Source organism: Amblyraja radiata, chromosome 13, assembly GCF_010909765.2.
Source record: "Amblyraja radiata isolate CabotCenter1 chromosome 13, sAmbRad1.1.pri, whole genome shotgun sequence".
Lineage (NCBI taxonomy): Eukaryota > Metazoa > Chordata > Chondrichthyes > Rajiformes > Rajidae > Amblyraja > Amblyraja radiata.
This window is the reverse complement of record NC_045968.1, coordinates 12,042,307-12,057,281: the sequence shown is the minus strand read 5'-3', so window position 1 is coordinate 12,057,281 and position 14,975 is coordinate 12,042,307. Positions and strand designations below refer to the sequence as shown.

The 14,975-nt window shown below is 43.1% G+C and overlaps 1 protein-coding gene across 1 annotated transcript in view; it reads left to right on the top strand.

Moving 5' to 3' along the window:
• The first annotated feature begins 301 nt into the window (after positions 1-301).
• The window catches only part of lekr1 (leucine, glutamate and lysine rich 1), a 108,906-nt gene continuing 94,232 nt past the window's right edge, over positions 302-14,975 (top strand). The window contains exons 1-2 of the mRNA XM_033031227.1: positions 302-376; positions 10,378-10,486. Of these exons, the coding sequence (XP_032887118.1) occupies positions 10,394-10,486 (93 nt within the window). The 5' untranslated portion in view covers positions 302-376; positions 10,378-10,393. The remainder of the gene's footprint in view (positions 377-10,377; positions 10,487-14,975) is intronic.

Here is a 14,975-nt window from a genome sequence, read left to right as displayed (position 1 = left end):
ACCATTTATTTAAAAGACATGCTTCTATTAAATGAAAAGCTTGGAGACAGCTATGGTAAGGAAGGAGCATACCTCTCCCTGGCGTCGCCCAGCAACAGCGCGGTGGGTGGCCAGGCCGCTGGCGGGGGGGGGGGGGGTAACCATGGAGACGACGCAGCGGGTGGGGGCGGTCGACCGGGTGACGCGATGACGTTGCAGAGGGGGCGAACTGCCGATCACGCCATCCGGCCACTCACAGCGCGGCTCAACGTCAGCACGTCGCCCAATGTCCCGCCCCCGCCCGCCGCGTTGTCTCCATGGTTACCGCTCCAGCGGCCTGGCGCGCCGAGGTCGGGTGGAAGCCGCCTGCTCGCTTTATCTCAGCACCGGCGACAAAGTGAGTGCCGCAACGCCAGCTCCAGCACCGGGAACCCACGTCAAAATAGTTATATTATATTAGTGGGTAGCTTACAACCCAATATTTTGTGTCTCTCTTTGGTGTGAATATTGATTTCTCTAATTTCAAGCAACCTACCTCTCACTCTCTCCCTTCTCCACTCCAGTTGTTGGGCTAGTTTCACTGAAGATAGACACAGAATGCAGGAGTAACTCAGCGAGACAGGCAGCATCTCTGTAGAGAAAGAATGGGTGATGTTTCGGGTCGATCCCCTTCTTCAGACTGATCAAAGCAGACGATGATAAGGAAATGTAGAATGGCTCATTGTTAGCTGAGGGTTTCACTGTTGTCCTGGTGAATTTCATTGCCTGTAACTGGTTATCACCTCGCCCACAGCCAAATGGGCCATTTCCTTTATCATCATTACTTTTTAATATATCTTTAATTCATTTGTTCTATATCTCTCTATAGGGGGGTTGCACGTAAGGTCACCGGGTCAAAGGGCTTGACGCACATAGCCGCTCAATCCATTTGGAGGACATCCGTAACTTCCGGTATATGTTATTAATGCAAGAAACGCGTACTTTCCTACCTGTTAAAAACCGCCAAAATGTTGAATTTTTGCGCTGTGAAAAATTGTGGAAGTTGGGGTAAGCGTGAGAGACATGTACCCAACTTCAGAATTCCAAAAGTGAAGCGAAATGAAGGTAAAGAGAAGCGAGAGCTGAAGGGACAACAACAGCTAAAGTGCTTGGCGAACATTGGCCGTGCAGATATGGGAATTGAAAATATTGGGAATTATCGCGTTTGCTCACTGCATTTCATCAAAAGTAAGGCATTATTTGTGTTTTTTCTTGATTCCTTTGGTATCTAAAAAGTCTCAGAAGTGATAAATCTTGCTGTAAAGTTTTCTTCAGAGGCGTTTTCCTTTTGTATGTAAAAACCCACTTGAGAACCATGGGGCGATTTAAAAATTTTACAGCCAGATTTATCACTTCTGAAACTTTTTAGATGCCAAAGGAATCAAGAAAAACACAAATAATGCCTAAGTTGATGAAATGCAGTGAGCAAATGGCCAATGTTCGCCAAGCACTTTGGCTGTTGTTGTCCCTTCAGCTCTCGCTTCTATCTACTGTCATTTCTCCTCACTTTTGGAATTCTGAAGTAGGCTAAATGTCTCTCAAGCTTATCCCGATTTCCATAATTATTTACAGTGCAAAAATTGACAATTTTGGCGGGTTTTAATGGGCTTGCTACACTGGAAACAATGGTAAGTGCTTACCTGCAGTTCATCGCGTGTACACTTGGCGTAGCGTAGCAACAGTACGGGTCATGGGTCGTGACCCAACTGCCGTGCAACCTCCCTATATCACTGTCGATAGCTCTCGCTTCCTCCTTCCCTGACTCGCAGTCTGAAGAAGGGTCTGGACCCGAAACATCACCTATTCTTTTTCTCCAGAGATGCTGCCTGACCTGCTGAGTTACTCCAGCACTTTGTTTCTATCGGCTGTTCGGCTGGCAACCGGAAGGTAGCCGGTTCGAATCCCGCTTGGAGTGCATACTGTCGTTGTGTCCTTGGGCAAGACACTTCACCCACCTTTGCCTATGTGTGAATGTGTGTGAGTGATTGGTGGTGGTCGGAGGGGCCGTAGGCGCAGATTGGCAGCCACGCTTCCGTCAGTCTGCCCAAGGGCAGCTGTGGCTACAGAAGTAGCTTACCACCACCGAGTGTGACTGAGGAGTGAATGAATAATGCGATGTAAAGCGCCTTGAGTATTAGAAAGGCGCTATATAAATCCCATCCATTATTATTATTATTAAACCAGTTCCTTCTTCAACTGAGAAGGAACTGCAGATGCTGTTTTTGAAAAGATATATGGGAACGGTGTGACTGCTGGGTGGCGTGCACTCTGTCAGCGAGCCTTCCTGTTTAGACTAAGAAGTGCTAGAGTATCTCAGCAGGTCAGGCAGCATCTGTGGAGAACATGGATAAGTGGTGTTTCTAATCAGACTGATTGTAGTATGGGGGGAAGGTGCTGTGAAGGAGAGGTGGGGGCAGGACAAAGCCTGGCAAGTGTGTGTATAGACTCAAAATGCTGGAGTAACTCAGTGGGTCAGGCAGCATCTCTGGAGAAAAGGAATAGGTGACATTTTGGGTCAAGACCCTTCTTCAGACTCGGATCAGGGGAGAGGGAAACTAGACGTATGAAAAGGTACAATCTGAAGAAGGGTCTCGGATTGGATACACAGAAGTATTTATCTTTGGTGTAAATCAGCATCTGCAGTTCCTTCCTACACAAGTGTTAGGTGGATGCAGGTGAGGAGGGTGATTGGCAGTGAGGTGAAATGGCGACAAAATGGTGTCAGATGAGGAGTGAAATGTAATTCTAAAGGGGGAGGGGTTATGGGTGGAAGGAGATGGGAGTGGGATAGTGGGAGAAATGGGAGTCCATCATTGTATGAGGAGAAAAAAGGAGCGAGTTACCTAAAATTACCAATGAATGTTCATACCATGTGGTCATAATGGACAGAAAGGTAGGTATGGGACTGAGAAGAGGATGTACAGTGCCCTCCATAATTATGGGACAAAGAACGATCATTTATTTATTTGCCTCTGTACTCCACAATTTGAGATTTGTAATAGAAAAAATCACATGTGGTTAAGGTGCACATTGTCAGATTTTAATAAAGGCCATTTTTATACATTTTGGTTTCACCATGTAGAAATTACGGCAATGTTTATACATAGTCCCTCCATTTCAGGGCCCCATAATGTTTGAGATACAGCAATATCAAGTAAATGAAAGTATCATGTTTAGTATTTTGTTGCATATCCTTTGCATGCAATGACTGCTTGAAGTCTGCGGTTCATGGACATCACCAGTTGCTGGGTGTCTTCTCTGGTGATGCTCTGCCGGGCCTGTATTGCAGGCATCTTTAGCTCTTGCTTGTTTTGGGGCTAGTCCCCTTCAGTTTTCTCTTCAGCATATAAAAGGCTTGCTCAATTGGGTTCAGATCAGGTGATTGACTTGGCCACTCAAGAATTGACCAATTTTTAGCTTTGAAAAACACCTTTGTTGCTTTAGCAGTCTGTTTGGAATCATTATGTTTAAGAAGGAACTGCAGATGCTGGAAAATCGAAGGTACACAAAAAAGCTGGAGAAACTCAGCTGGTACAGCAGCATCTATGGAGCGAAGGAAATAGGCAACGTTTCTGGCCGAAACGTTGCCTATTTCCTTCGCTCCATAGATGCTGCTGTACCCGCTGAGTTTTTCCAGCTTTTTTGTGTACCTTTGTTTGGAATCATTGTCCTGCTGTAGAATGAACCGCCGGCCAATGGGTTTTGAGGGATTTGTTTGAACTTGAACAGATAGGATGTGTCTATATACATCAGAATTCATTATGCTACAACCATCAGCAGTTGGATCATCAATGAAGATAAGTGAGTCAGTATCTTCAGCACTATACATGCCCAGGCCATAACACCCCCACCACTGTGTTTCACAGATGAGGTGGTATGCTTTGGATCTTGGGCAGTTCCATCTCTCCTCCAGACTTTGCCCTTGACATCACTCTGATACAAGTCAATCTTCATCTCATCTGTCCACAAGATCTTTTTCCAGAACTGTGGTTGCTCTTTCAAGTACTTCTTGGCAAACTGTAACCTGGCCATCCTATTTTTGCAGCTAACCAGTGATTTGCATCTTGCAGTGTAGCCTCTGTATTTCTGTTCATGAAGTATTCTGCAGACAGTGGTCATTGACAAATCCACACCTGACTCCTGAAGAGTTTCTGATCTGTCGGACAATTTTTTGGGGATTTTTCCTTTATTATAGAGAGAATTCTTCTGTCATCAGCTGTGAAGGTCTTCCTTGGCCTGCCAGTCCCTTTGCAATTAGTAAGCTCACCAGTGCTCGCTTTCTTCTTAATGATGTTCCAAACAGTTGATTTTGGTAAGCCTAAGGTTTGGCTGATGTCTCTAACAGTTTTATTCTTGTTTCTATGTCTCATAATGGCTTATTTGACTTTCATTGCCACAACTTTGGTCCTCATGTTACAGCAATAAATGTTTCCAAAGGTGATGGAAAGACTAGGTGCTGAGAGCTCTCTTATGCCTGTATGAAGGAGGCAATTAAACACACCTGAGCAATCACCTGTGAAGCCACGTGTCCCAAACATTATGGTGCCCTGAAATGGGGGGACAATGTATAAACACAGCTGCAAAGCAAGAATTTCATTGTCCTATCTGGGACATATGACAATAAACTCTCTTGACTTGACATTTCTACATGGTGAAACCAAAATGTATAAAAATGGCCTTTAATAAAATCTGACAATGTGCTCTTTAACCACGTGATTTTTTTCTATTACAAATCTCAAATTGTGGAGTACAGAGGCAAATAAATAAATGAATGGTCTTTGTCCCAAACATTATGAAGGGCACTGTAAAATGGTTGCAATCAGGAGATCTGGCAGGCCTTGGTGGACCGCTGGGAACCCTAGCAGTTGGGGGCAGAGTGTAGGCAAGGCGTAGTCATCACTATCCTGACCTACCTGTTAGCAACACTGCCCAACCTTAACGTCTCACTGTGGGAAAATGTAGAGAGTTACTCCAACCACGGTGATCTGCTGGGTAATCATTTACTTAGGTTACAGATGGGTGGCAAAAGCGAAACCTAAGATGGATTGACCCTTAAACGACTCCCTAATCTGCCATAAACTATGCAACAATTAATGTCCGCCTTTTAATCTCCACCCTGTGGATAGGAACTTGATTTAAACACCTTGTTAGTTGGTAATTGTACCACATTAATCTTTGGATGCCAGTCGTGGCAACCTTGTGCTCCCAAGTACAAACCACCCGGTTTAGTGAACAATAACTTCAATAAATTTTAATGCAATGCATATTAAGCTGTCATGCTATTAATTTAGCTATTGAAAGTAGCATTTAATTATATTAACATGTAAGAAGACACACGGATACAGAAATGATTTGCATAATATTCACCAGATAAAATTAAATGTTTTTCTTTGTAACTGAGAGCATGTTCCCCATAATAATTTCTGGGATGATTTATTCTATAGTAATTTTGATCAGTCTTTTGATCGATTTTTTTCAGTCATCTCCATGCAGCTGATTATAGTATTTCAACACTTGCAACATTTCAGCACTGCACTTCTTACTACATTTCTCACGACAACTTGTTAACACTCATTTGCATTCCAGCAAAGACAAAGTGCTGGAAGAACTCAGCGGCCCAGACAGCATCTCCAGAGGGAATGGATAGGGAACATTTCTGGTCTGGTCCCTACTTTAGACTGATTGTAATAGGGTGGAGAAAGCCGGAAAAGGGAGATAGGGCCAGGGCAAAGCCTGGCAAATGATAGGTGGATCCAGGTAAGGGATGGGAGGGTGTTTGAATGGTGGATAGATGGAGTAAGTGACAAAGGCTAGAGATGAAAAAGAGACAAAGGCTGTCACATAAGGAGAGGAGTGAAATGTGAAGCCAGAGTGGGAATTATAGGTGGAAGTGGAGAGGAGGGTGTAAAGGGGCCAGGATAGAGGGTAAAACGGTCCACACTGTGGTATTGGTTACAACCGCAGAACTCAGTGTTCATACTGTTGGGATGTAAGCTACCCAACTGGGATATCAGGTGCTGTTCCTCCAGTTTGTGAGTGGCTTCATTCTTTACAATTATTCCTTAGGGTCTGGTTGACGTACTTTCATTTCCCAAATAGCGTTTATTCTGGGAAATAATGGTAGTTTATATATAATGTTCATGTTTATTCATTATCTTTGCAGCGGAAATATTTTTTTGTGAAAAGTTTGGCAATTTGAAGATATCTTAATACTTCAAGTGAGAAAATGCCAGAAAGTGTTGTGATAAATAATACTTTTCATAGCGTTTTCATTGTTTGTCAATAATGTGTAAAGTCAGTCACTTTCGCCAATAAATATCCAAAGATTAGTTTAACAACCGGATTAGGGAGAAACAAAGAACTCCAGACTCTGGTGCACAAACACAACCCCAAATATGTGCTGGAGTAATTCAGCCTGTTAGGCAGCATCGCTGGAGGACATGGATCGGCGATGTTTTGGGTCAGCACAAATTATTTTTTACTTTACTTTAGTATTGTCACGTTTAACGAGGTACAGTGAAAAGCTGTTTTGTTGGATGCTATCCATTCAGTAAAAACACTATACATTATTACAATGCATAATATATAATCTGTATATAATATATAATGTATAATAATCAGTTTCACACCATCCCGAGCCAACAATCGGCCCATCGGAACCACCATGCCTGAAGTCATCTGTCTCCTGCTTCCAGTTCCACCCCCCTGCAATCAGTCTGAAGAAGGGTCCCAATCCAAAATGTCACTAATCCCTTTTCTCCAAAGATGCTGCCTGACCCATTGAATTACTCCAGCATTTTGTGTCACTACATGATTGCAATCAAGCTATCCACAGTATACAGATACAGAACAAAGGGAATAAAGTTTAGTGCAAGATAATGTCCAGTAAAGTCAGAATAAAGATAATCCGAGGGCCTCCATTGAGGTAGATGGTAGGTCAGGACCGCACTCTGGTTGGCAATAAGATGGTTCATTGGCCTGATAACAGCTGGGAAGAAACTATCCCTGAATCTAGTGGTGTGCGTTTTCATACTTCTGTTACTCTTGCCTGATGGGAGCGGCAAGAAGATGTAGTGACCAGGGTGATCCTTGATTATGCTGCTGGCCTTGCCGAGGCAGATTGAAGTGTAGATGGAGTCAATGGGAGGTTGATTGCGTGATGGTTTGGGCTATGTCCACAATTCTCTGCATTATCTTGCTATCTTGGATGGATTGTTCACGTGCAATGCTGTGATGCATCCCAATAAAATGCTTTCCACGGTGCATCTGTAGACGTTGGTGAGAGTTGTTGGGGATATGCTGAACTTCCAAGGCCAAAAAAAAAGTAGAGACGTACTCCATCTCGTGCGGTGTTTGTGAATTTGTAAATGGAATTTAAGTTGTATTTGGCTGCACAGTCATGGGTATTTAGGAGTACAGAAGTGGGCTGAGAACGCATCCTTGTGGGGCACCAGTGACGAGAATTGTCGTAGACGAAGGCTTGTCACTTATCCTCACTCTTTGTGGTCTGTTGGTTAGGAACCAGTTGCGGAGGTGAGTGCTGACTTGCAATTTCCACGAGTTCAGAGATGAGCTTGGATGGGAGTTTGATTACTAACATCAATACATTGCTTATTTTCATGTTGAGCTGATGGGTAATATACAATGATATTAGTGCACCTGTTAGCTTTCCAAAGGTTGTCAAAAATGTGTATGATGTAATGTAGCAGTTTCTTTGTAAACTGCTAAAGTTTAAAGTACACTGTAATTTTCAACTTCTGTGAACAACGGTTGTCACACAGGAATTTTATATAAGTCTGGAATATTTCACAGAGCTGTGGCATGTCTAAGACATTGCTATTTTTCACTGTGATTCACAATTGTCTGGCCAAATAACTTTCAGTTCACAGCTGCGCTACTCTCAAGCCATGATGTAGTCAAGCAGAAGATGACACAGATGACTTTAGTGCAATTTAAAGCTGCAATTTATTTTGCTGTTTACACATTTTTGCTATCATATATTTGAGTCAGCTGTGAATCAGATGTGGGTTAAAGTCCTGCTCCAGAGATCCAAACACAAAAATGTAGGCTGACAATCTCAAGCTGTACTGAAGGACTGCTTCACAGATGATTGCAGTCATCTGAGGCAGTAATCTGAGGTCCTGAATGTGTTCTTAAGTGAGCATCAATGATGCCGTGCTGCTATTTTAAAGTTGAACAGAGAGATATTGTTTCGGAAGGAACTGCGGATGCTGGTTTACACTGAAGATAGACACAAAATGCTGGAGTAACTCAACCGGACAGGCCTGCTGAGTGACTTCAGCATTTTGTGTCCATCTAGAGAGATATTGTTGGTAGCCTGCTCAATATTTATTCCTCAGTCAGACCATCTCCCACTTCCACTCACTAGAACAACAATGACATCTTGTCACTATTACATTGATTTTGGGGGAATTTTGTGCTAAATTAGTTGCCATTTGTCCAACGGTGTCAAGCTGGAAAGGGTACATGGAAGATTTACAAGAATGTTGCCACGACTAGAAGGTCTAAGCTATAGGGAGATAGACAAAAATGCTGGAGAAACTCAGCGGGTGAGGCAGCATCTATGAAGCGAAGGAAATAGGCAACATTTTGGGTCGAGACCCTTCTTCAGACTGATATGAGGGTGGGGGGGGGGGGGGCGGGAAGAAGAGAGGAAGAGGCGGAGACAGTGGGCTGAGGGAGAGCTGAGAAGGAAAGGAGAGAGCAGGGACTATCTGAAATTAGAGGAGTCAATGTTCATACCGCTGGGGTGCAAACTGCCCAAGCAAAATATGAGGTGCTGCTCCTCCAATTTATGGTGGTCCTCACTCTGGCCATGAAGGAGGCCCAGGACAGAAAGGTTGGATTTGGAATAGGAGGGGGAGTTGAAGTGCTGAGCCACCGGGAGATCAGGTTGGTTAGTGCGAACCGAGCGGAGGTGTAGGGTGAAGCGATTGCACGGCCTACGCTTGGTCCCACCGATGTAGAGCAGCTGACACCTAGAGCAGCAGATGCAATAGATGAGGTTGGAGGAGGTGCAGGTGAACCCCTGCCGCACCTGGAAAGACTGATTGGATCCTTGAATGGAGTCAAGGGGGGAGGTAAAGCGACAAGTGTAGCATTTCCTGCGGTTGCAAGGGAAAGTGCCAGGAGAGGGGGTGGTTTGGGTGGGAAGGGACGAATTTTGGGGAGAAGTCCTTACCCTTAACAACTTTTCATTTGACTCCTCCCATTTCCTCCAGATACAAGGCGTAGCTGTGTGCACGCGCATGGGCCCTAGCTATGCCTGCCTCTTTGTAGGGTATGTCGAACTATCTTTGTTTGAGGCGCACCAGGGCCCTATCACCAAACTGCTCTACATGTCAGCTGCTCTACATCGGTGAGACCAAGCGTAGGCTTGGCGATCGCTTCGCCCAACACCTCCACTCGGTTCACAACCTACCTGATCTCCCGGTGGTTCAGCACTTCAACCCCCTCCCTTTCCGAATCCGACCTTTCTGTCCTGGGCCTCCTCCATGGCCATCCCCCCTCCTCCCCTCCCCCCCCCCCCCCCACCCTCACATCAGTCTGAAGAAGGGTCTCGACCTGAAACGTTGCCTATTTCCTTCACTCCATAGATGCTGCCTCACCCGCTGAGTTTCTCCAGCATTTTTGTCTAACTTCAATTTTCTAGCATCTGCAGTTCCTTCTTAAACATCTTGCGCTATAGGGAGAGGTTGAGTAGGCTGGGACTCTATTCCTTAAGGGCAGGAGGATGAGGGATGATCTTATAGAAGTGTTTAAGATCATGAGAGGAATAGATGGGGTAGATACACAGAGTCTCTTGCCAAGAGTAGGTGAATCGTGGACCAGAGGACATAAGTGTAAGGTGAAGGGGAAAAGATTTAATAGGAATCTGAGGGAGATCTTTTTCACACAAAGGGCAGTGGATGTGTGGAACAAGCTGCAAGAGGAGGTAGTTGAAGCAGGGACTTTCCCAACCTTTAAGAAACAGTTAGACAGGTATATGGATAGGGTGTACACAAAAATGCTGGAGAAACTCAGCGGGTGCAGCAGCATCTATGGAGCGAAGGAAATAGGTGACGTTTCGGGCCGAAACCCTTCCAGGTATATGGATAGGTCAGGTTTGGAGGGATATGGACCAAATGCTGTCAGGTAGGACTAGTGTAGCTGGGTCATGTTGTCTGGTTTGGGCAAGTTTGGCTGAAGGGCCTGTTTCCACACTATATCACTCTATGACTCTATTTTCCAACATTACATAGTTTTAGTTTAGTTTGTACTCTTTGTTGTAAAGCATTTCCAGGTATTCCGTGGTTAAGAAAAACGGGTATTGACACAAACCTTTCTTTATTATCACAGGAGCAGCTGTAGATTTATGGTAATGTCAAGCAGTTTGGGACTTCAGCCTAAACAGATCAATATGGAACACCATATCCCAATTCACCCTTTACCTGAAGATATCCAACAGGTAAAACAATCTCAAAATTGAATGACATTATCATTATATTGAAAGCCTGGCAAACTGTATGAAAATAAGTGCCCTTCACTCGTGCCTACTTGTTATCACATAAAACTATTTCTGGCATGCGTCAAATATTTAGTTGGCCTGTGCCGAATTTAGGACAATTTGTAAATGCAAATGGAATTGTCTTAGTTATCGCTGATTGCTAATAACAGATGTTTAAACACAAAGGTTTATGTTTCAGCAGGCATGCCTTTTTAAGTCAAAAGTAATGCACCATAGTACCCATGTTCTGAAAGAACTGGCTATTCAGCTTGTGGGATTGATTGGTTCACATATTGTTTGCACATTCAGCTTAGCCAGGTTTTTGCAGGAACTGAAAGTACAGAACAAAGCTTATGATTATGGACTATACCAGATGCCCCCACTGCAGGCCAACTTGGCATATTTCAGCCACTGAAATTTAAAAAGATTCAACAAATTCTCACATTCCTATAAACAGATAAGGATTTTATTTAATTGTATTGTTAATGCAAATGTCAAGATGAGAATTAGAATTTTTGTGGATTATCTCTTTGGGTGCATGAAAGTTGCTGGCTCTTTCTCGGTATATTGTAGTCCCAGCATTAGTCCAATTTTGTATGCTTCATCATACGTTATGCATCTGCAATGCTACCGACATCGGTCAAGATTAAATATGACAATATTTTTTCTAGATTTATAAAATAAAACATTGCATTGTGCATTCACTAACAAGCTTTGCTTGTTAAACATTTTTTCTCTCCCTATTTGTGGATTTGGTTGTTATAACGGCTAACACTGGCCCAATGTGTGTTAGATATTTGAGTCACTACAACTGAAAGTAACTTGCCTTGTTAAAATATGAATCGGAACTAAAAATACATCACAAGCACATCAGCTGTATGAGTTTTCTGATCGAAACTCCGCTCACTGTTACAAATGCACTTAAAATCTGCGTTGCAGGCGACTTGCTTTTAACTGCAGGAGTGCATTAACCTCAAATCCAAGTGAGGCCTCATCCTTGTTTCAAGCAGATAGTTGAAAGCAACTTTTATTGTGACATGGACTTTGACAAATTAAAGACAATTAACTCATTAGAAACAGATACGTTTAATTATATCTTAGAATTACTAATTTTGGTATGAATATTAACTCTTTAGGAATACAATTATTTAAACCATTTTATAACAACGATCTGCTGTAAGACAATACATTAATATTACAGGTACACAAAAATGCTGGAGAAACTCAGCGGGTGCAGCAGCATCTATGGAGCGAAGGAAATAGGCAAAGTTTCGGGCCGAAACCCTTCTTCGGACATTAATATTACATTTGATCTGAAGAAGGGGCCTGACCAGAAACATCACCTAACCATGTTCTCCAGAGGATGCTGTCTGATATGCTAATTTACTCAAGCATTTTGTGTCTATCATTAATATATGTTTGTAGGGTTAGAGCAGTGAAATTTACTGGTTGGCTTTTAACCATTCAGAGTATACACCAAAGAGACCAATGAAGAATTGATGTTTGAATGCTTAGTTTTTAGTAAGATGTTATCTTATGAATTAATCCTTTTTGCTCCCAGTAAGGAAAATAACGTATATATTATCCACTGAATGAATAAAACTTGTGAATCAAATCATTATTTATTGGAGTGGAGTGAGACGTTTGAATTTCCAATTATTTTGAATGAAGAGGACCAAAGTTAAACTAAATGAATATCAGTATTTTGTCTATCTATCTTATCCTTGAAGAGATGATGTGAGGTACAAATAAAAGCTGGGAAATAATAATAGCTCCTCTGCAATGGGTCTTGGTATTAGTTTCCCTCTGGTCAACGTATCTTGTAAATGTCATCATCATACAATTAGTTTTATATTCAAAACATCATGTAGTATTTACAGCATTTATATATAGAACCTTTCTATGGCATTAAGGTCTCAGAGCATATGAAAGCCATCATAATGATTTTTTAATTCTAGGTAACGTGTAATGTAGGAAAATATGTTCTTTTAATTCTTAGTCAGTTCCCTCGAAATAAGATTGATTCATTTCCGCTCAAGTTTTGTAGATTCTCAGGTAGATTCGCAAGATTTGCAGACTCTGCCAGAAGTGGGGCAGGCAGGATGGGTTTGTTTGGATTGTTCATCTGTTGTTTCCACGTGCATATTACATGCAGCTATATGAGAAACTCAAAGTGCCTGGAGACTTCATTGATGGGTCTCAAACAGCTTGCATAGTTTTGGGTCCAGTAATCCTGACATTTCTTTTAACTTTTTTTTGATCCAAGAAGACTTTGAGGATTCTTTGAAGAGTTTTCTCTGTCCTCCTTGAAATTGCTTGCAGCGATGGAGTTCAGAGTAATGTGTTTGTGTCATGACTGTGAATGGTGTGACTCACAGAAACTGGAGAGAGTCATAGAGTTCCTAGGCCCCCTTCGGTCACGGCTGACCATGGGTGTCTCCAGGGTGCTATATGGAGGACACCAGTGCGTGACTTTGTTTAACGTGGGGAGACTGGTGCACAGACAGGCACCCCACAGTCCTTGACAGATCTGGGTCAGGATCCAGTGGCATGTAGTCCAAGACGACTGGAGACCCTTTTCTGCTGCAGCCTTCATCCGCCTCCCCAGCCGTTGTGATGCTCCACTAAGGTCAGCCATCCTCCGCCTGTTCCACCTTCGAGGTCTTGGTTGGATTGCTTTTTGTCAGAGACCTCCCCCTCAACTTTACTGCCATGGGTGGCCCTACCAGCAGCATAGCTCCAGACGGCATCGCTCTTAGGATCTCAGGTCCACACAAGCTTCTTCACCACGACAAGGTGACAATCCACGGAGAAGTCATAGAGTTCTACAGCACATAAGCGGGATCCCTCAGCACGACTGTATGCCGACCAAGAATCCTCTTGCAAAATGCAAGTTGCATTTTCCTGCGTCTGCCTTGTTAACTTGATCTGGGAGAGGGCACTGATGGTGGTGTGGATATCTTACCAGTGGATTTGGATGGTTTTGTAAAGGCTACGTTGGTGCTGCCTCTTCCAATGCCCGATGGCAAATTATCTATGTCTCCATAGGGTAGAGAAGGCTGCTCACAAGATCAAGCTTAGTAGCAGGTTGGAAACATTGACCTTCAGCAACTCTTTTCCTCAAGAAACCAAAGGCAGTTATTTTGGTGCACTGGAGATGGTGTTGGATTGTTGATGTTTGCCCTCTCTGAGTCATATTTCCTGAATTACGGAATCTGATTCACATTTTCCAGGGCCCCAATCACAGGAATGTTGCCTGGACTGAAAAGCTTGAGTAATAAGGAGAGACTGGAAGGGCTTTGACTGGTTTCCCTTGAGTATATGACACTGAGGGGTGATCTTGTACAGGTTTATAAAATTTTAGAGTGCATTAATGGAGTAGATAGTCACCGTCTTTTTCTCCAGATCTGTGAATCGAAAACTAAAGGATGTAGGATTAGGATGAGAGAGGATAGATTGAAAATGGATCTGAGTGGCAAATTTTTGTATACAAAAGATAGTTCAAGTTCAAGTCAAGTTCAAGTTAGTTTATTGTCATGTGTCCCTGTATAGGACAATGAAATTCTTGCTTTGCTTAAGCACACAGAAAATAGTAGGCATTTACTACAAAACAGATAAATGTGTCCATATACCATGATATAAATATATACACATGAGTATGTAGTATGAGGAACCAGATGAGGTGGTAGGGACAGGTACAATTACAATGTTTAAAAGACATGTAGACAGCTTCATGGATAAAAATGGGTGAGAGGAATATGGGGCAAATGCAGGCAAATGGGAAGCATAGGTGGGCATCTTGGTTGACATGGATGGGTTGGGCCAATAGATTTACTTGCATGGCGTATGAATCGATGGAAATGTGGGAACCACTAAAAGGCAAAATTGCAATGTGGTAGGTTACCAAATAATCAGTTTGACTAATTATCTTATCTAATTCTTATTTAATGCTCACACACTATGAAATCACAGCCCGGCGATCGCCAACACTAGCAAACCGCAACTGTTACAATAGACAATAGATAATAGGTGCAGCAGTAGGCCATTTAGCCCTTTGAGCCAGCACCGCCATTCAATGTGATCATGGCTGATCATCCACAATCAGTACCCCGTTCCTGCCTTCTCCCCATATCCCCTGACTCCACTATCTTTAAGAGCCCTATCCAGCTCTCTCTTGAAAGTATCCAGAGAACCGGCCTACACCGCCCTCTGAGGCGGAGAATTCCACAGACTCACAACTCTCTGTGAGAAAAAGTGTTTCCTCATCTCCGTCCTAAACCTCTTATTCTTAAACTGTGGCCCCTGGTCCTGGACTCCCCCAACATCGGGAACATGTTTCCTGCCTCTAGCCAATCTAGGGATTTCCTGCCAATCCCTTAATAATATTACATGTTTCAATAAGATCCCTTCTCATTCTTCTAAATTCCAGTGTATACAAGCCCAGTTGCTC